Consider the following 22648-nt stretch of genomic DNA (forward strand, 5'->3'; position numbering starts at 1 on the left):
AAGGTCTGTGTATATTGAACAACAAACTTTTTTGATATTTTTATCAGCTAAACAATATTAAGTTACTTGATAATATTTGGTTGTATTTATTAAACATATACCCTCAATCTACAAAATAAAAATTTAAATCCAGACAGTTTTTTGGACAAAGTAAAAAATTAAGAAAATAAAATTTTTTTAAATATATAAATCAATGAAATTATTATACCACTTTTACATCTAATGGAGTTTTAGTCAACTTCTTTTTTGGAGGTAGTGTTGGCTTTTTAAACTTATCTTCATTTTTAACAAATGATTCACTAGAAATATATTTCACATAATAAGTAATACTTGATAGAATTAACTGCACAAGAAATTATCTATACATTATAAAAGTTTTTAAAAATATTTTAAAAACAAATAAAAAATGAATTTTTTGATTATGCTGTAATTTATTTAAAAAACAAAACCCAATGATAAACTAATATAATCAAACAAAAAATCAAAAGTATACATTAGGGTTATAACTTTCTGACTTTTTTAGAAAAAATTTCCTGTCATAAATCGATGAACTTTTGTTAGAAACATTGAAAACATATTCTATTTCTCTAGGTTGTAAAAAAGGTCACCCTGCAATTAAAATTACAAATCGTTATTTATTTAATCTTGTTACTGCTACTACTAATATTATAGCTTTGCTGAAAATCATTTAAAACTTGTATAGATTAGAAGTGTTTAGAAATTTAGAACATTTTGGAAAATTCCAGAATATTTTAGACGACTTTAGTTATTACAGAAGCAACACATGGCAATATACAAGCCTAGCGATAGTAGCATTCAGAAGAACAGGGATGTCTGGACCAATAATCTGGTAAAATTTGAAGGCTCTCATAAAAGAAGAATGGTCCCTTTTGAAGAGTATTCACAGGAAGAAAAATGCAGAATGCCTCTCCAAAAGCAAATCATCGAACACTACCATTTCCTTGGACCAAAAATCAAAGGAAGAAAGGAGCGAATAAAGGAAATTTCTAAAAAAGTCACCAAATTATGGAAGAATAAACTGAATTTTCCTGAATGTGTCAAGGGGGGAAGCTACAAACCCCTTGATAAGTGAATATGAAAAAGATGAAGAAGAAGAAGAAGAAGAAGAAGAAGAAGAAGAAGAAGAAGAAGAAGAAGAAGAAGAAGAAGAAGAAGAAGAAGAAGAAGCTACTCCTACACCAAGCAGAAAACATCATAAAAGCAAAATTGCAGTCAACTTGGTGACCTGGAGCATCAACATGGCTCGTGAAAGCATTGACATCCCAACTCCATGTCAATCAGCTATTTACAAGTCAACAATCAAAGAGGCAATCAAGCTGAAAAAAGAAATGATTGAAAAGTTGCATATGGGAAGTTGGACCTTACACATTGATGGCAAGCACATCAACGGAATCAATTATCAAGAGTTCGTCCTTAAAAATGAAAGAAGAGAAATCAAATTGGATGTCTTGAGCTTTGCAGATGGTAGGGTAATTTCTAAAGTCCTCAATGAACTTCACCTATGGAATTCAATACATATGATTGTTGCAGATACCACCAGCGTTAACACTGGAAAAAAGAATGGTGTTGTTGTAATATTGCAACGAATATTCACAGAGAAACACATCAACAAACCTCAGTTTATCAGTAGTCAACATGATGTATTAGATCCTCCATTTGGTGATGGATGAAGAACTTGGAAGTAAAACACAATTGTCAAACATAGAATATCTCAACTGTTGAAGGAGTACAAACAACTGAAAACACAGTTTGATAACGGAATAGAAGTAATTCTCGAAACATCAGGCTGGAGAAATATGAAACTTTTATTTCATCTCACTCGAGTATTCTGATTTTTTGATGAAAAGGGACATTTTTCATTGATCAGGTTTTAGAAATTACCCAACATCAGCAATGCGAGGTGGAATTCCAGAGCTATACTAGCGACCCTGGCCTTCATTTTAATTCCTTCAACAAGGTTAGTTCTGCAGAGAGTATGTCGATCGTATGGCTGGGCAGACCATTGGTTTACAGATCAACTGTACAACGAAAACAACTTTAGTAACTTGGCTGAAGTACTGAATCTATACAAAAAAAACTTTAAGCTCTTTGAAAAATCACTGGAACCGAGAGCTATCCATACTACAGATCCCCAGAAGTAATCAATGCGCATAGCATGCAATCAAAGTAATGAAGGGAATGTATTCGTCATGCAAAAATAAAGACAAAATGCACCTTCAAGAGCAAGGTCAACAGTCTGAGTCATTGTTGGATTGAAAATTTATTGTATTACATGACTATGACATTCTAAATACATTTGAATACATAGTAGTATTTATGTCAAAACCAATTTTTCAATGGCGAGGTGAACTTTTTTCAAAAGATATGCAAATAATAGTTCATTTAGGTAAAAGTTCATCAAACTACAGTACAGGAGCATGGGGTTGAAAACAAGTCATAACCCTAGTATACATGTGGCATTAAAAGTATAACTTCATTTATTATTATTATTATTATTATTATTATTATTATTATTATTATTATTATTATTATTATTATTATTATTATTATTATCATTATTATTATCACCATTTCTGAATTTATATTTTTCTGTATATTTTAAGAAAGAATATAACTTTTTTGTATGTGATTTATTAAACTTTAACTTTTTTGCGATTAATTTAAACTGACTGTAGATTGATATTAAAATCTTCAAAAAGTTAGAAATTTTAACATTAGAATTAATTAAAAATTATTTTTTTATAATATTATTACTTATTTTAAGAAAACAATATTTTAAATAAGTGAAAGCTCAATGTACTTAACTTACTAAAAAACATTTTAAATAAATAAAATTGAGCTTTTACTTAAAACATTTATAATATAAAAAACAGCTTCTTGTCATAACAAACATCGAAAAAATGTATGTATTTTGTTTACTTATGACTTGTTCCTTTTATAATTTTTTTTTTATTAAAAAGTCTTTTTTGAAATTGCAACAGACGCAAACAACTTTTAAAATAGCTTCAATGTGCACACTACATTAGGGTGCAACAAACCGACAAACATGCAAATGTTTGTTAAAAAAAAGACAGAAAAACGATGTTATGTTTGTTTACTTTAGCTTATGCAAACATTGGCATTCGTATAAAATTTTTAAAAACAAATAGCATTAATTCAGCAATTTTTTTCCAAATATTTATGCAATTGATAGTTTTTTTTATAAAAAACATATTTATAACAAAAAACAATTATTAACTAAAATTTAAAACACATTTTAAAGACTTTAAAAGAAACCATCCTAAAATATGATTACTTTCTTCATAGTCATCCCATTTAACTAGTCTGAAAACGCGAGTTATTTTCTATAGATTTAGTAAAATAACTTGAACTTTATCAGGTGACCGGACTGAGAGTGCATCAAATATTTTTTAAATTACATTTTATGGTGCAGATTTTGATATTTTAAATGGATTCAAATCTGTTTAATTGAGTTGCTATTTGTCGGAAAAAACCTTAATTTTAGTTCAAATATTAGGTTACCTAATTTAATTTATCCTGACCAAAGTGAAAAAAGTATATTTGTGTTTGTTTTGCAAAAAACAATGTATATCACAAGGGGACACGTCATCTCATTGCCAAACACAAGAAAAAGATAACTGATAAACAATTTAGTAAAGAATAAACAATTTAGTAAAGAATAAAAGAAAGCAAAGATTATTTATTATCTTATTATATTTCAAAATTATTGAATTCAGATTGCAGAAAAGCTTGGTTCAGATAAATGGTACCCTGTATAAACAGAACTTAAAATTTTTAAATAATTTGTAAATATTTCAACTATTTTAAGAAGTCATTATATATTAACAAAAAATATTGGTCGTTTTTATATTTAATTGTCAAATGATTTATTTTTTATAATCCCAGAAGGCCTTTCATATAATGATCTTACACCGTTTATAAAATTTACAATTATATAAAAAATCTTTAATGATAAACTTGATGAATTGATGAAATCTTTAATGTTGAACTCAATGCGATAGTGGTGCAGTGGTAGAGCGCTTGCTTCATAAGCGAGAGGTTTCAAGTTCGATCCTGACCACGTCTCTGGTAGTACCGCGCTCAACTTGTTTCACATAATATAAGCTTTTAACTAAAAACTATTTTAACTATATTCAAAATATAACAAGAAATCTTGAATAGAATTTAAAAAAATAGAACAAAAAAACCATCTTTTTTTTTATTTTATCTAAAGCGATATCAGGATTAAACATTTTCTATAAATACACAATTGTTGTTTTTAGGAATTTTATTTAAAAAGATATTTATTTGAACAAAAGAATTTTAGTCTTTAAAATTTCTCTTATTCAAATAATTTTGTGATTTTGAAAATTGGAAAAATTTAAAAGAATTTTAACGCTTAATAATTAAAAATTTAATTCAGCAGCCATTATACCCAGTCTGTAATACCTAGCATAGCGAGAATCAATGCTGAAAGTTAAACGTATTTCTAGCTTCAGTAATAATATCAGATTTAGAACATAGTGCAAGTGAGAAAGAAAGTTTTATTTAAATTGTTAAGATTTTGAATAGTTGATTATATTTTGTTTCTTGAAAATAGTTTTAAAAGTAGAAATATTCTATTGCAATCATTAAACCAGTGATTGCAAAATTTAAAATAAAAAATTAAATTATAACATCAAAAATTAAATCTTGGTCTATAGATTATAGACTTGTATGGCATGTTTTTGCACAAATTTGAAGTTTTATGACGATAATGTTTTAATTTATTAATTAGAAAAATTCTACTTATTTACTTCATTTTATTTTAAACACTTTTTATGTTATTAAGGTTATAAATTGTATAAAACAGCAATAAAGCGTCACAAAGTTGTTTTACATTAACACAAGCTCTTTATATTGTTAAAACAACTTTGCAGTTTGTTTTAATATCGTTTTATCGCTTTTTACAATAACAATTAAGTACTCTTTAAAAATAAAACATGATTTAATGTCAGCATGAACACATTAAATAGCTTTCTATGACTAATTAAAGTGGTTTAAATATTGTAATATTTGCATTTTTAATCTTACTCTTTTACTTTTACTTTTTTAAGTATCATGATAAGTAAAAACAATTACTAAAACTAATATCTTAATAGTATTAAATACATTAATGCAATTTTTACGGCTGATTCTACAAAATATTTTCTGAAACAAAAAGTTTTAAAACCCTAGCCAAAATTGTACTTTTCATTAAAGTTTTGAAGTAGCAAATCTTGTCTTTATCTGTTTATATTTTATTATGACTTAGTAAGAATAATTTTGGTACCTCTTATTCTACAATTGTTTTAGCTCTAATATGTCAAAATTGTATTGAGAGCAGTGTCTATCACACTTGCTTGCTGCTAAATATGATATATTGCAAAAGATTTAAAAAAGTCTTATATTATGCTCAAGATTTAAAAAAGTCAAACTAAATTGATATATAGAGTACACCAATTAAAAACCACCATTTATTTTGAAACAAGAACATTAAAGAGAACGTCAGATGACTTAAACCTACTAAAACAGCTATTGTCATAGCCATATATTAAAAAAAAAATTATTGGTATATAATTAACTCCTGAAGTAGTAAAATAAATACTTACTGTATATTTAATAATGTTATGGTGTAGTAACTTTTTAATATAGCAATACAAGATTGAAAAACAAAAATAATTTAATTTACTTTTCAATTTTAAAATATTAATGACACCACTAATATTTTACACATATTTTGTAAAAAATATATTTTTTTATTTTTGAAAAAATCTAATAACATTGTCTTGTAAATAATACAAACAATTTTTACTTGCTTTTAGCTTCTTTTTTTTTTTTTTAAGCATGACTCAATAGTAGGCTGAGCACTAGGGCTTCTCAAACGGGATCCCAGTAGTAAAATTGCATCCCGCAATCCCGGGATTTCGACCCAAATTTCCCGGGATTTTCGCTTAATTAAAAAACATAATATAGATGGCAATAAATTTTCGTTTAGGTTTATATATTAGCTAGATAGAATTAATTGATTTATTGATTTAATCGAAGTTTCAGGATCAGAAAGCAAATTGTAAGTTGTTAAATTTTTTATAACAAATTTTTTATAATGCAGTATTTAATTCATTTTTCATTGCTATAATGTAAAATATCAAATTAGATAACCCTATCATGGCAAGTGAAAGTGGATCAAAAGTTTGGAAATATTTTACACGCGAAAAAAAAAACAGAATCAGCTATTTGCAATAAATGCAAAGCAACAATAATGTGTAAAGGATTCTCTACAAGTGGACTTCTTCGTCATTTAAAAAATGTTCACAAGGAAATTGAAATTGAAGTTAATAAGAAAAGACCACATGAAGAAAACACAGCTTTTAAATTAGGAAATGTCCAACGTAAAATCACTTCGTTTGTAAAAGAGAAATCTATTGAAGAAATTGTTTCAAAGATGGCTGCAGTCGATGGATTTTCTATTAATAGCATTACAAAATCCGAATATATAAGAAAAACTTTATCTGATAAAGGTATGATATTACCTAAAAACCCTTCACATGTTATGAGTATGGTAAAAAGCCAATACCATTTAGCAAAACAAGTTGTGATTAAGGAAATGACTATGCTAATTTCAGATGGCGCAAGATTCTCTATTTCGATGGACGAATACACTTCGTTAAAAAACCGTCGCTATATGAATATAAATGTGCATTCCTTAACTAAGTTTTGGAACCTGGGCATGATTAGAATATTCGGTGCACTTCCTGCGGAAAAAATAGTTGATATGGTTGAAACTAAATTATCGGAATTTAATTTATCTACAAAGAACCATATAATTTCTAGTGTAACTGACGGTGCATCAGTTATGAAAAAATTTGGAAGATTAAGCGGTATTGAGCACCAATTATGTTATGCACATGGTCTGCATTTATCAGTTTGAGATGTTCTCTACAAAAAAGCTAGAAATTTAGATGCATCAGATAGTGAGCATAACGAATTTGATAGTCAAAATCTGGAAGAAGACAATAATAGTGAAGATGATGAGAGTGAGAACGAGAATGAAGAGATCGACAGCGAGTATGTAACTTTATTTGATTGTCAATCAAGTCAATACGGCGATTTATTTAATTTAAGAAACGTAGAATTCAATGATGAGCTACAAGATAATGTTAGTATTGCTCAAATAATTCAGAAAGTCCGAAAAATGGTGCGAATGTTTCGTAAATCATCACTTAAAAATGAAATTCTCCAAAAATACGTTAGAATTGAGTACAATAAAGAACTTAAGTTGATACTGGATGTAAAAACAAGGTGGAACAGCCTTCTTGCAATGCTCGAACGATTTATTGCCTTAAAAACTTGTATATTGAAAGCCTTAACGGACTTAAAATTGCGAACTCTTAATATTGACAACATTTCGGAGCAAGAATATTTACTAATTAACGTTGTAATAACAGCGTTGCAACCACTAAAAATTGGCATTGAAAGACTTGGCCGAAGAAACACCACACTACTTGAAGCAGAGGGTGTATTATTATTCATACTGGATGACTTGAGCAAGAATAAAAATAGTTTTTCTTCTAAAATGCTTCAATCTGTGCGACAGAGAATAGTCGAACGACGGAATAAAAATTTAATTGGTTTAGTTAAGTATTTAAATAATCCGAAAAATTATCAATATCCATCGGAAATAGATTCGGTAATGACATTGCCTTCTAAATCTGCATTATATTCTACAGCTAAGAAATTATTTGCTAAACTTTTTATTTCGGATTCGGATACTGGCGCAAGAAGTACTTCTGCTGATATCGAAGAAATAATTAATAGTAGTGATGATGAGGCTGGTGCTTTAATGTTAGAAGAGCCAATTCACTTAACTAGGTCTTCTAACCTCCAACAGAAATTGGATGATGCAATTTTGAATGTAACGCGAATCGAGAGTGCAGAATACATTTCCTATGATGTTAAAAACATCATAAAAGAAATGAATATTTTTGAAATTACCGGAGAGCGCACCAGTAATTTGGACAAATTATTTAATGCTTTGATGACCATCCCATCGACTTTGGTTGAATCTGAAAGAGCTTTTTCTGCTGCTGGTCTATTTGTCACAAAAATGCGGTCATCATTAAGTGATAACTCTATTAATTATTTGTGCTTTTTAAAAAACTTTTTTAAAAATAATTAATTATAATAACTTTCATGAAGTTTGTTTTTGTTTTGTTTATTTTATTTTCATAATTATTATGTATTTTTTGTTTATGATCTTGAATTAAAACTGATTTTTGTGTTATTTTTATATTTATAAGATAATTTTTTCTTTTAATTTGTGCTTATAAAAAATTGCCGGGATTCCGGGAATACAAAATTTTTTATCCCGGAATCCCGGGATTTGAAAATTGCGGGAAATGAGAAGCCCTACTGAGCACTAGTATAGAGAGGAACTTAAGTGTTATAAAAAAATGACCCGCATTTCCAGACTAGTTAAATACTATGACTATGCTTTCTTCAATAGCATTTTCTTCAATAGCAATTTCTTCAATTACTTTTAAGTAAAATAACTAAGTACACTACTGAAGGAAATAATTATGTTTTAGCATAGTTTTTGCATACGTTTACAAAAACATGCAAAACTTTACTAAAAATCAATGGATTTGCAATTACTTTGAAAGAAACCATGCTTAAACATTATAATTGCTTTCTCCTAAAGCACGCTTACTTTAAAATCTTATTTTCCTTAAAGTGAAGTAATGTTCATTTGCTTATTAAAAACACTTTGAAAACTTTTGAAAAGAATTTTTAAGTTTTTCTGAAACATGTAAAATCTAATAGAATTTATAGAATTATAATGTTTACTGTAGTTTTAATTTTTTATTTTGCATTTAACAACACCAATAAGATGATATTTTTATTAACTTATTATTAAATATTTAATATATTATTTTTTAAAGTTTTGAAAAAAGAAATGTGAAAACAACTTTTAGTTTACTTTTAGTTCTTTTATTTAATTTCTTCATGTTTTTTTATTAGTAAATAAACTTAACGAACTAATTTGTAAAAAACTCACTATTTAGTATCAATGGATATCAGTTTACAATCATTAGGTCATATTAATTATATTGATTTGAGCAATTAAATCTTTGCATATTAATTATTATTAATTTGTGCACACTTTGCAAATGCGTAAAAAATTGTTTTGAAAAAATAAAAATTGATTAAATGCATTAAGCACCTTTGATATATCTAATAACCTATTAACTAAAACAAAAATTATTTGAAAATAAAACTACCTTATTCGACATATATCTTTTAAATTTGACATTCACTAATAAATAAAGATACGAGCGCCAATGTTCATAAAAAAAAAACAATTTGTAGCGCCATGTACACATGCAGTTGTGTGTGAACCACGGCATAAAAAATTATAATAAAAAAACCCTGTAAAAATGCACTATTTTCATTTCTTGTCAAAAAAAAAAATTTATTAATAACTTTAGAGGCTTGTTAAATGTTCAAGTAGTGCTGTCAAAAACTGTGAAAATGCCTGCCCCTGTACCTGTCAAATGAACAGGCAGGTACCTGTTAAAAAAATATTTTTTATAAAAGTTTTTCTTTCAACAGTCAACAAAAAATTTTAAATCAATCATGTCACTTATTATTTTAATCTAAGTGTCCATGTTACACAAGTCCCAATTAGGGTTGAGAAATACTATGGTCTTCACTGTTTCGGATGCCTAAGATGTGGGTCCTTGATTGACCACATGCCTAGTAGTTTAGAAAGCATATTCTGATGATACTGAAGTTGCATGTATGCACATGTTCTTTTGGGCTAAAATAGCATAATTATACCTGCCATGTATCAGATTTTTGAAGATTTTTGTTGAGAGACAAATTAATGATTTGGGTAAGTTTCTGTTTTATATAAAGGAAAGCATTATACACAGGAGTAATAATAAAAATCATTGAGTAATAATAAGTAGGTATCTAAATTAAATACTCAAATAACTTTTCAAATGTTATATTGAATTTTTTCAGAAATTCTGATGGTGATAAAGAAATCGTAACTATTAAAATTTTTAACAACAGGATCTTTATGATCTTCTTTCATATACCATATTAATATTGTAAACTATTATATTACAGTTAATGTTTTTAAAGTACCTGTTGACAGCCTTAGTCTTAAGCTATCCCTAAAAATATTTTTTATTCAAAAAAATTTTAAATCCAGTATTATTTTATCATACAAAACACATTAGGAAGGTACCAGAAGATATTTTTTTTAATGTTGTTTTTTCAAACACCCTAGCCTAACTACATACCTGGATTTTAAGGACCAAGCTTGTCCTATACTCTATATACATGGCACATGAATATTTCTTTAATAAAGTGAAAGAAAATCAACTAGGTCTAATAAAGCAGATATTAGAACATTAAAATATGGATTTTTTCAACAAAATATATAACAAAATACCTGTCATCAATTTTATCTTCATCATCTGAATCCACCATTTTCACTGCGGTAGATTGAGATTTATTATTAGATGATTTGGTCACATTCGTTGCTGCAATAGGCGATGCATCAAAGTAATTTGGTTTTGCAGTTACGCGATTTGAAATATGCCGATTGCTCACCTAGTCAAAGTCATATATTTAAAGAATTGGTAATTTATTTAAAATGTCAGAAGTATATATTTTTATATATTGATATGAATAAAATAATAGTATTTAATAAATTTTTTATATATTGATATGAATAAAATTAGAGTATGAAGTAGATAAGGCTGCCAAAACCTGTAGGTTATACAGGGAAACCTGTTGCAGCATTTTTCTAAGCTCAAAATTAAAAAAAAAAAAGCTAACTTGCTGTTTTAAAGTATGATAAAACCAAGAAAGTAATCAAACTTATTATGTGTTATTTTATTATTAAAATATGGGTTAAACTAAGACTATAAAACCGTATAAAACAGAATACATTTAAAAAAATTATGTACTTAGTTAAAATTTTATTCAAATAACAACTGCATAAATAGCAAAACAACATCTAAACATTAAAAAAAGAAATTATTCATTATCTAAAAAGCGCATCATTTCTCATTTATTGCAAAAACAACAAAACAAAAAAATATTTTTTGCTGCTGCTTTTTTCTGAGAAAATTTTCTAAAGAAAAAACATAAAACTTCTAAACAATTTTTTTTAAACAAATTTTCGAGCTTTTAATAAATCTGAAGTTGAACAAACAGATTAACCACAATTTCCTAATATTCTTTTACATATTACCTTGTATCCTTCAACAAAGCGAAGTTGTGGGCCATAGTTTAAGGCATTCCTCAACAAATAACACCTTATCTAAGTTGTATCACAAAGAGTCTTTTTTGAATGTGATATTGTGATACCTATAAAGAGGTAGTAATGATAACTGAGTGTTGCTTCGGATTTAACAAGAAACATGTCACCAAACCAATCAGTGAAAGTAAAAAACAAACATAACTTAAAAAATAACAATTAATAAAAAACAACAATGTTCCTTGAAAGAAACCATTATATCTTATAAATAGCTAAACCCTGGTTCAATTAGAAGAAAATATAAATTACGGTGAAAACAAAAAAGGTGAAGAAGTCATATACAAAAGAAATGATATTAGATTGCTAGAAGTAAATTTAAAAAAATTAAATAACCCTCTAAATAAAATCAGGTGCGAAATCATAATTAAAGTCAAAAGAATATTCAATGTATATACGGACTACATTACTCCAACCTAAATTTCATTTCTTCCCTCCCCCTCTTTTTTGGCAAAAAAAAATTATACATGAAAACAACAAACTTTTTCTTATTCACAATTTTAATTTAATGACAGAAACCAGTATAAAATAGAGTATAAGTCTAGTATATTGAAAATCTAATGAAAGTGTTGTCTTTCATGCCTTCCTAGCTGCCAATTGGTCTATATTATCTTTTAAATTTAATTGAGCTGCTGATTCTGCTTCAATAGCTAAGCGCAGAAAAACAGTCATGCACCATCATTGTCTTTAAACGTGTTTTAATTCTTTTTAATGTGCTTAACTTTCATTTTGTAATTGCCATGGAAACAGGTATTGTAAAATATAACATGTGCTTAAAGTTCTCTTTGTAGTTGCCACAGTAACAGGTATTGCAAAGTATAACATAAGTACTGTGAATATATTAGTGAATGATCAATTTATATCAAAATATGTAATTATGGACACAGGTATAATGCAGAAATGCGGAAATTTTCAACATAAAATGCAGGTATAAAATGTGGAAAATTTCTCTTAACTTTAAACCTAACAAACCCTTTGGTACGCTACTTCTTAAAGTGTTTTTGAATGTGATACTGCTTTAACATCACATTTACTAATCATTTTTGAAAAATATATTTAGAACAATTTTCTTTTTTTTTCCTAAATTATTTAAAAGCTGATGTGATTGAAGTTAAAAAAATTAATAATAACTTTTCTGACTTACAGCTTCCCCAGCTTTTCCTTTACTTTCTTTTAAATAATAAGAGAAAAAAAAAATGAACAAAAATGGTTATCTATATAGATGGCAGACATCATGATAATATAAGTTTTGCACATAATAAGTTAAATGAAACTGATAATTAAACTTTATATCATTTACAATCTTATATAAATAGCTATTTGTATTTTATTAACAATATAAATCATAAATATTATACTACCCTAATATTAACATTATAAATAATAATTTTATAATTATGTAAATGAATAAGTCAATGTTAAAACCTTTTTATTTCTATAAGCAGTACTTGTGTTTTCAATTAATTCACTAGAAGCCTCATGTTGGCTAGATACTGTAATAGGACTTATAAAGCTTGGTGAAGTTTGAAGTCTTTGACCCAGTGAATCTTGACTATGGCTATTTTGACTTGAAAAAGATGTATTTATATCATCACTTTCATCGTTGATGTTATCACTATGTACAAGTGTGGAGTTGTTGTCATCAAAACTATTTAAATCAAGTGATGGACTTGATATATTGGAATTTTGAGAAAAACTTTCATTAGATGTCAATCCAGGCATATTTTTTTAATAAATCTGAATTAATAAAAAGAAAAACAAATGCTCTTTAAATATTCATACTCTGTAATTATATATTTTAATCAAAATTTATACATATATATATATATATTTTAATCAAAATTCATTATATATATATATATATATATATATATATATATATATATATATATATATATATATACACACATATATATATATACACATATATATATATATATATATATATATATTATATATATATATATTATATATATATATATTATATATATATTATATATATATATATTATATATATATATATATATATATATTATATATATATACATATATATATATATATATATATATATATATATATATATATATATATATATATACATTGATAAATCATATGTTGATTGCTACTGCCCAAACTCTAGATTGATATATACTGAAGACTTCACAGGTGGCTATTTTAGTTTTATGTCATCAGTGATGATATTGATGATTTATATAACCAAATACAACAATAAAAATTATTTATTTAGCTTTTTAACAGATGTCATAGTTTTTAATCATAAAGTTTCACTTTTATTTGTTTGTATTTTATAAAATTATTCAGATGTTAGCTTCGAACTACAATTAAACCAATAAAAATATCATGGGAATAAATGTAGAACTATTACCAATGATTCGAATCAAATTATTTAATCAGGGAGTATTCTAGACCCTTTTTAACAGTGTTGAACCTATTTGGTCAAGTTTTTTTTTTAACAGCATGTATTATTTCCATCAAACATACTTATGGCACACACCAGCACAAGAGGTATTGCCATCCAAATTGTTCACCTGTAATAGCCCCTGATAATAATTTTCTTATGCCTAAGAATAAAATAAGAATAAGTTTTTTAAAAAACACGAATCAGGAAGTGTTTGATATTATTCTTATGCTTTTAGCATATAACCATAGCATAAGAAAAAGGTTTTTTTAACGCTTTTTAACATTTAAGCATAAATTTTTGTTAAAATATCGCTGCTATTTAAAGAATTTTTAAAGCAAAAATAAGAAAATAAATAGCAAATACTATTTCTAACAAAAAAAGCTAATCCAACTTTGAAAACCACCTATAATAAAATTTATTTATTTAGCGTTAGGCATTAAAATGCAAAAATATGCTTTAAAATAAATTTTCAAATACTTTAGTCCATTTGAGTTTTGAATATATTTTAAATAAAACTGTAATTATAAAAACGGAGTTTTAATTATACTTTAAATATAATAATAAAAAATATGCCCATTTTAAATAAAATGACCTAAAAGTTGCAAATGCTTAATTCCAACTAAAAAACACAAAAGCTAATATTGACTCTTCTTGGTACTTAAAAAAAATAACAATATTTGTTAACGTAAAATGTAATTTAAAAAAGCAATCAACTCTTTTAAATAAATAATACAAATATTGTATGCTTTAAAAATAAATTATGCTATACTTAAAGAAACAAAATATAAATTTTGTAAGCTATTATTTTTGTGATAAAACAAATACAATAAAAAGATTTGAAGCATTTTAAAAACAACAAAGTAACCAGAGATAGTAAAAATTATTTAAAAAAAGTATTAAATTAAAAATGATGAAATTTATTTTTAAGTTGTGAAAACTTTTTTAACACTAAAATTATTTCTATTTTCAGTGAAGAATGTTTTAAAGTATAAATAAAAAAAATAAATAAACTAGAAAGATAATTATAAAATGTTAACAAGTATAGATTTATATAATATTGCTTCTATTAATAAAGCACTAAAAATAAAAACCAATTTTAATTTCCTATTGTTTCAGTATTTCAATATCATAAAAAGTATATTTTTTTAAAATTCTATTGAAATTCTTAATTTTCAACATCATCATCTTCCTCGTCATCACTGCTAAAATCATCAGAATTATCTTCATCATCTTCATCTTCAACATCTTCGTCATCTTCTTCATCATCATCACTAAAACCTTCTTCAGTAAAAATTCTTACTCTAGCTTTCTCATCATGCGCATATTCATCAAAAATATCTTTTATTAATATATTTGTCTCTGTTTCCCAATCCAACAAAATTTTATTTAATATTGGTCGATAGCCTTCTTCTCTTCCACTTTTACATGCAATACCTAGAGTATCATCAGTTTGAGCAAGGAGCTTTTCCCATCCACTGCTATAATCATTAAACCATTTACGGAACAAATCAAAATTAGTGTAAAACTCATTATCTGCTAACCAATCAGTTTCTTGCATAGCAAATAAGTGTAAACCCAAAAACAGTGCAAATGCTTTTTTCCATTCTTTTTCTTCAATAAGAGAAATTCCTTTTTTGACATCTGGAACCATAACATTATTCCAAATGTGAGTCCCACATGAAGTACTTCCATTTTTCCATCCATAGATTATCTTTAATGAATCATCACGCTTTTTCATAACACTTCTACATAAATCTTTGTCAAGCAAAAAGTGATCCATAGAAAGTATGAATTCTTTTGTTATTTTCGAAGAATCTAATTGTGATGGGATATTCTCAATTAAAAGAATTTCTTTACCACTAACTGATTCAATTTCTTGTACTACTTCTCTCCATTTCGTATCAAAAGATCCATTACTTCCTCCGCCCTCCAATTTTGATTTTTTGGTAGGTAACTCACTATCACTCATCCTTGATTAGAACCTTAAAACAAATCATTAAAATATTAGATCACTAATAAATAAATATATATATGTGTGTGTTTGTGTATATACATATATATATATATATATATATATATATATATATATATATATATATATATATGAATTTAAATCATTGTTGCTTAAAAACTGGTTAATTTGATCTTATACTTAAACTTGTAGTCTTAAACTCGTCCCTTGAAAGAAGGAATAGTTAATCAAGCATTCTTAAAGTTAAATTATATACCGTCAGATGGGGTAATGCGGCCACTGTAGGGTAATATGGCCAGTTTAGCATATTTATCAGTTTTTTGCCTAAGTCTGCTAAAGTTTTAAAGAGGCAGTATTCCACTCTACATGACATTTAACCTGACATTTTAATATCTGTTACAAAAAATTAAAATAATAATACTCTTGTTGTGGAGTGCTTTTACATGTTTTTGCCTTTTCAAATTTTAAAAACACTAACTACGGCCAAGCAAATATTTGAGGGGCAATTTTGGCAACAATAAAAACCGGTTTGTGGTTTTTATTGTTGTCAAAATTTAAACATATTTAAACTCAATTCATATTTTAAGATATACATACATATAGACTGACAATTAGGGAATGGCGCAATTAAATATATATATATATATCGATTATTATTATAAATAAACATATCGATATTGGCACTATTAAATGTACATATATCGACTGACAAATAGGGATTGGCGTAATTAAATGTACATAGTTTGGGTCAGGGTTAGGGTTAGGGTCAGAGATCAATCAGAAATGCATTTTGCATTAAAGTGTTGATAGAAACCAGGCTTTTTTAAAGCTTTTATTGAAAAGGAATTTAATTTTAACCAAGTATAAAAAAGATTGCATTTTCCTCAGGTTTTCAGACCTATGTTTTTATATAATTCTGAATTTATTCTATCATAATCAATCATAAAAACCTTTTTTTTTATTTAATGTGTTGACATGATTATTTTTAAATAAACTCGATAAGTTGAAATGACCATCATAAGAATTTCGTTAAAAACCATATTGAAAAAGCTGTAAAAAAAAAAAAAAAAAAGACAACAACAAAGAACTATAGAGCTTTAATAGTTTTTAAAAATTTAAACTTTAAGTTTTATACTTTTAATAGAAAATTTTTTTAAAAATATTTAAAATTTAAGTTCTTTCATTTTTAGAATAAATAGATTGCATACAATCTATTTCTTCTAAAAATTAAATAGATTGCATACAATCCATTTCTTCTGAAAATTAAATAGATTGCATACAATCTATTTATTCTAAAAATAAACTTGATACACAACATTTTTATAGTGCATCTTTAGATTAGTATGTAAAATAAGACTTAAAGGGAAAACATTAAGTACACGCATATTTATTAACTAAAATACAATTTTTTTTATAACAATTATAAAAATTTGCTCATTTAAATTTGAATTTAGTAATACAAAAATAATTTTAAAAGTATCGAACTCATTCATTTTAAGTTTTATTTACAAAAGCCATTACTTATAAGCTCTCCCCTTTGAAACTTTTTCAGTGCAATTTTAAAACTTGCATATATATACATTAGGGTGGTCCTTGAATAGTTCTTAAAAAAAAGTCTGCTCTTACCCACTTAAAGTGTTCTATATAACAAATAATACTGGATTTAAAAAATTTTTGAATAAAAAATATTTTTAGTGGTGTCATGTAGGCTCTTAAATGAAGTGAAATTATAAAAAAAAATTCAAAAATATAAATCATTTTATAAATAAACTATTATTTTAGATTTTAGTAAACAGAAAATGACATTTTTTAACTTAAAACGAAAAAAGGTAATTCAACATGATTATTTTAATTATAATTTTTTTTCTCAATGTTTTTTATTTTTTCTCAATAATTTTTATATAATTTTGTTTCATTTGAGCCCAACATGATATACTTTTGAAAAACTTTTTTTTAATAATATTATGGACCTGTTTGATGTTTAAGGGTCTTGTGGCACCCCTAAAAAGGTTATATAATATGTCATTAATATATGACAAAAATACGTATATATAAGTATACACACACATAATTACAATAGTATTGTCAATAATATGTCATTGCTCTTGCAATGATATTTATTATTCTGTCTAATTTAAAAATGAACACAATACACTAATAGAATAAAAAGCATTTAATAATTAAAAATATATTATATATATATATATATATATATATATATATATATATATATATATATATATAATTATCATCCTTCATATCTCAATAGCACCTGCCTAAACCCTCAGTCAATGTATCATATTATTTCAACAAGGTTTTCAATATCATTATTTGTTATTATTGTAATTACGACTATTCTTTAAAAAGAGTTAAATGATTTTATAAGATTCTGAAAACAATTTTTTTTTCAAAAGATTAACTTCATACTATTAATCATAGTCATAAAAATCATGTCAATTAATTTAAACAATGATAAATAAAATAAAAAAGCGTAAATAAGATATTTTATTAATACCCGCACTAAATGTACTATTTTTAAACCAGTATCTAACTTCAGAATCACGCTAATGCCTTGGATATGCTTAACATCAGGTGTAATGGAATATTTCACTAAAAACATCTCTTTATAGGTTATAATATAGCTAACGCTGAAATCAGATATTGATTGGAAAAATATTATTTTTCTTTTTTTATTGATAAGAGTGCTAAAACGTTTAAAAATACTTCTTATTTATTTACATAAGCAAAAATTGTAATAAAAAATTTGCAAGCAATAAATATAATCCAAACACAGCTTTGAAAGATGCTTTTTACCAGAATTTGGCGGCAATGAACAATTTATACAAATTCATATCGGTCTTACATGAGATATACGAAATTTACGAAATCCACGAATTCAACATGAATATTGTGAGAACTGAAAATCAAAATTCAAAATAATTTAGCTAGTTAAGTACATACCCTTATTTCACTTTAAAATAAAGTATTTCATAAAACCCTTTTTTCAGAACTATTATAACATATCTTGTTAGGTTTTAAGAATTTCTAATTACATTTTTTAATACATTACAAATCAATACAATTTACGCGGCATATTTAAGCAACGATAAAATCGCTAAAATTTGATTTCTCTTTTCGAATGTTAACAATTTACGCAGTTTTTAGAATTTCAAATCGTTCATGCTAACGGGTCTTGGTATGTCTACCATTATTTTAATGTTTAATAAATTTTAGAGTTATGAATAAAAAAATGCTTTTTTTTTGTTTGTTTGTTTTTTGTTCTTTTATTAAAACTTTAGAAATACGTGATCATAAATTTAAACTGATTCGTTGTATTTAATTTAAACTGATTCGATGTATTTAATTTAAACTGATTCGATGTATAAAATAAAATATCGTACATATATAATAGGAACTTTTTTTCAGTACAAACAATAAATTTAGCACAAATAATAAATATTAAAAAGTAACGCCGTTAAAAGAACGCGGGAAATTTGCAAAAGACCGTGTGGTCTTGTCATCAAGAAAGCGCTTTTAGTTGCAATATTTTTGTATACTTAATTCATTAAACAATTCCAGTTAACCAAAGTCTCATGGTGGCATTAGAGTCACATATAAAAAGCTATAAGATAATTAAAAAGAAAAAAGAGCTGTATTTGATACACATAAATATATAATTAGATGGCTTGTTATACTTAATATATTGACAGACATGTTCGAAATATAAACAAAATCTAACATATACTTTGTTTTGAAGTTGGTCTTTTAGGGTTTTTTTTAGCTATTTGTTTTAATATACACTCGTGAAATTGTTTATGTCTAGAACAAGTTTTTTTAACAGTATTTCAGAGAATTTGGGTAATGCAATTTTGTAATTGTAGTATTTTTAGATATTAGTTTGTTGTAGAGGTAAGGGGCGCGATACAAAATAGAGAAACGTGATAGCTTTGTTTCTTTATTTGATTCATTAAAATTTCCTGTTCTTCGAGTATCATATCTATTTCTATTGCATTTAAAAAACTCTTTTGAAAAATGTGATGGGAGAAGTCCAAGTTTATATTTAAGCATGAACAACAAGTTTTGATAGATGTTAATTTTATAGGGGCTTAGTGCATTAAGAAGTTTTAGCAAAGGTTCAGCATAAATAAATCTTTATTAAATACAATTCTTGCAGCATGTTTTTGATGTTGATAGAGTGCCACTAGGTTGAATCTATGGGTACTCGCCCATGCCATATTACCATACGTATAATAGGTTTGAATGAAAGAGAAATAGAGTTGATTTAGATTTTTTTGGGGTAATATCGGTCTAGCTTTGTAAAGCATACAAATATTGTTTCTTATTTTAGTTTTTAAAAAGTTTATGTGGGCTTCCCATGAAATATTCTCATCGATAAGTATCCCTAAAAATTTTGTTGCTTTGGTTCTTTCGCTATTTATCAGCGGTTCGGGTATTAGTACCTGAAACGGGTATTCTAAATAATATTGAAAACAACCGCTTGAAATGTGTTGATTAATTACAACCACTATGAAAAGTTTAAAAAACATTTCTAATTAGACATAAAAATATGTGGAATAATGAGCTTATCATGACCCGAATAATACGGTTCATGGTAAGTCTATTCCACACCGACCATTTCTATACTTATTTTTTATAGACCATTCGCAGCCTATTAGGATCCTAACCTCGTTAATTGTTTTATAAGAAAATAAAAGTTTAAATGTAAAATTAAAAAGAAAAAAAAAATTGTCTCATTAATGTGTGTCAAACGCGTACTTAACTAACTACCTAAGGAAGCAATTACTAGGTGCTCTATCGTGACATGCGTAAAAAATTTCTATCGTTGTTTTGATTTTTATTCATGAAATAGAAAATAGAAAATCTATTTCTTGTGACTATGTTTTATTGAAATTTTAAGCTTTTTTTTAATAAACAAAAGACGGAATAACTTTATAAAACGCCAAATAAATGCTATACATGAAAAAGTACAATTTCAGGAAAAATAAAGTGGAGTTTTCTTTTACTGCTTCATGTTGCAAACGTAAACCTGAGATATCTGAAAGAATAACATTTATAATGGATTTTTCACATGAGCCTTCATTGCATGGTTTTTTAGGCACATCTCTATCTGATGGTAAAAAAAATGTCATCACCATATACATATCTATATGATATCATAAGAGCAAATTTCTGTCACTAATATTCTGTGAATATTTCACCATTCATCCATCCAGATTGATTGGCTAATCAAATAGAACCTTCTGGCGCTCCTCTCATTGGTTGGTTTCTAAATAATTTTCTTAGAAAAACAATAACAGGGGGTATTGCTAGACCAGCTGCAGAGACAATGTAACACACTGTTACTGTTTTACCTCTTTCTCTAGATATTATTTACTCGACTTGGTTTGTTTCCTTTGACAAGATAAATTTTTTACACAGTAGTATCACATTTTAAATGATGTTTTATAGCATAAAGTTGAATATAGCAAAAAAACTTTTAATTGTTAAAATAGAATTTTAAAGTCTTTTCTAGCTACGGCCTTTTCCTTCTTTTTTTTTTTGCCTCCACAGCAGTACCTTCTGAAAAAGCAGGACGTGATTATTAAATGTAATCTTAATAAAGTTTTAGACATTTTTTATTCAGATCATCTGCAGGTTATTAGGAACAATTTCCTGAGCACATTAATGACGCAAGTATCTTTATCATGACATTACGCAACTAATTTTTACCGGTGTTTTGTTTATAGAAATTTTAAGCTTTTTTAAAAATTTCCAGTTGTTTGTTAAAGAGAGAACATGAAGTAGGAAGTAGAAATGTGGTGGCAGGAAAAAACAAAAAATTTGTCTTTCTTAAGACAAATTTTTTTGGTAATATTTAGGCAGCTTATAGGGTTGCTCCCGAACCTTGAAGTTTTAACTTTTTCATTTTTACTAGCTACATTTTATGGAAACTTAATAACCCATCAGCATCAATATTATTTCAAAATTTAGCGTTGCTATTTTTCTTTAGATTTATTTAAGTTACTTTAAGTTAGGGATACAATATGTGTAACGCATTTGATATTGGAGGTAATTTTAAGGCTCGTTACTTATTTAAAATCCTATTTTATTTACTATTGCTTTTTATTTTTTTATTTTCTTTATTTACTAAAAAGAAATGACGGTCTTGTCACTGGGGATTAAAATAAGTTATTAAACAAGAAAGTTCACGCCGCCTTTTTTACCAACTTCTTTGCTATGGTTTATACTACTGTAACAGACATCGAACCTTGGTCTTCTAGATTTTGAAGCCTGCGCTCTAATCAAAAGAAGATTGAAGCTTCAACTTTTACATAAACAGTTTTTTCAAAAAATTAAATTTAGTACTTTTTTTTTTTTCATTTTAAGGTCAATAAAAAATAACAAATCTAGACAAAGCTATTTTTTGTAAAACAAAGGGTAAAAGGAGTCTTTGAAAATTGAATTTGATTTATCTCAGTTTGCGAAAAACTTGTATTTGCTGTTCTTTTCTTGCACCATTCGTACCTTCGTGTGTGTATATATATATATATATATATATATATATTTATTTACATATATATATATATATATATATATTTATATATATATATATATATATATATATATATATATATATATATATATATATATATATATATAGGGAAGAGTGGGGCAAGTTGATACGGGGGCAAATTAATACAAAGCTAATAAAACAGCTATTACACTAACTGCGCAAATAAGATTTGGAACGGGAAATATCTTTTTAGTTTCCTAACGTCCGATGTAAAAAGATTTCCGTTTATTTCAAAATTGACCAAGCTGGGAAACATTTTGTAAATCGAGTAACTTTCGAAAAAAACTGACAACGTGTTCCGTAAGAAA

General features: G+C 26.3%; 2 protein-coding genes across 7 annotated transcripts in view; both read right to left on the minus strand.

The window, feature by feature from the left end:
* The window catches only part of LOC100200525 (cohesin subunit SA-2), a 104429-nt gene extending 91311 nt beyond the window's left edge, over window positions 1-13118 (minus strand). For all 5 annotated transcript variants that reach the window (XM_065788485.1, XM_065788484.1, XM_065788486.1 and 2 more), the window contains exons 1-3: window positions 12797-13118; window positions 10502-10662; window positions 209-299 (exon numbers count right to left, since the gene is read on the minus strand). In XM_065788485.1, coding sequence (XP_065644557.1) covers window positions 209-299; window positions 10502-10662; window positions 12797-13093 — 549 coding nt within the window. In that variant the 5' untranslated portion in view covers window positions 13094-13118. The remainder of the gene's footprint in view (window positions 1-208; window positions 300-10501; window positions 10663-12796) is intronic.
* A 1770-nt stretch (window positions 13119-14888) lies between these two features.
* On the minus strand, window positions 14889-18857 carry LOC136075410 (uncharacterized). 2 transcript variants are annotated; one of them, XM_065788490.1, is made up of 2 exons: window positions 18728-18857; window positions 14889-15776 (listed from the first exon to the last, which is right to left on the minus strand). In XM_065788490.1, the coding sequence occupies exon 2, from the start codon at window positions 15761-15763 to the stop codon at window positions 14960-14962; it is 804 nt and encodes a 267-aa protein (XP_065644562.1). In that variant the 5' UTR covers window positions 15764-15776; window positions 18728-18857; the 3' UTR covers window positions 14889-14959. The 2 variants fall into 2 exon arrangements, with proteins under 2 accessions (XP_065644562.1, XP_065644561.1); XM_065788489.1 differs by lacking the exon at window positions 18728-18857 and adding an exon at window positions 18282-18416.
* Between the last annotated feature and the right edge of the window lie 3791 nt (window positions 18858-22648).

This window comes from Hydra vulgaris, chromosome 01, assembly GCF_038396675.1.
Source record: "Hydra vulgaris chromosome 01, alternate assembly HydraT2T_AEP".
Classification (NCBI taxonomy): domain Eukaryota; kingdom Metazoa; phylum Cnidaria; class Hydrozoa; order Anthoathecata; family Hydridae; genus Hydra; species Hydra vulgaris.

What these genes read in the sequence shown, in the direction of transcription:
- LOC136075410 (XM_065788490.1), bottom strand. Translation starts at nt 15,763, where the DNA reads ATGAGTGATAGTGAGTTACCTACCAAAAAATCAAAATTGGAGGGCGGA.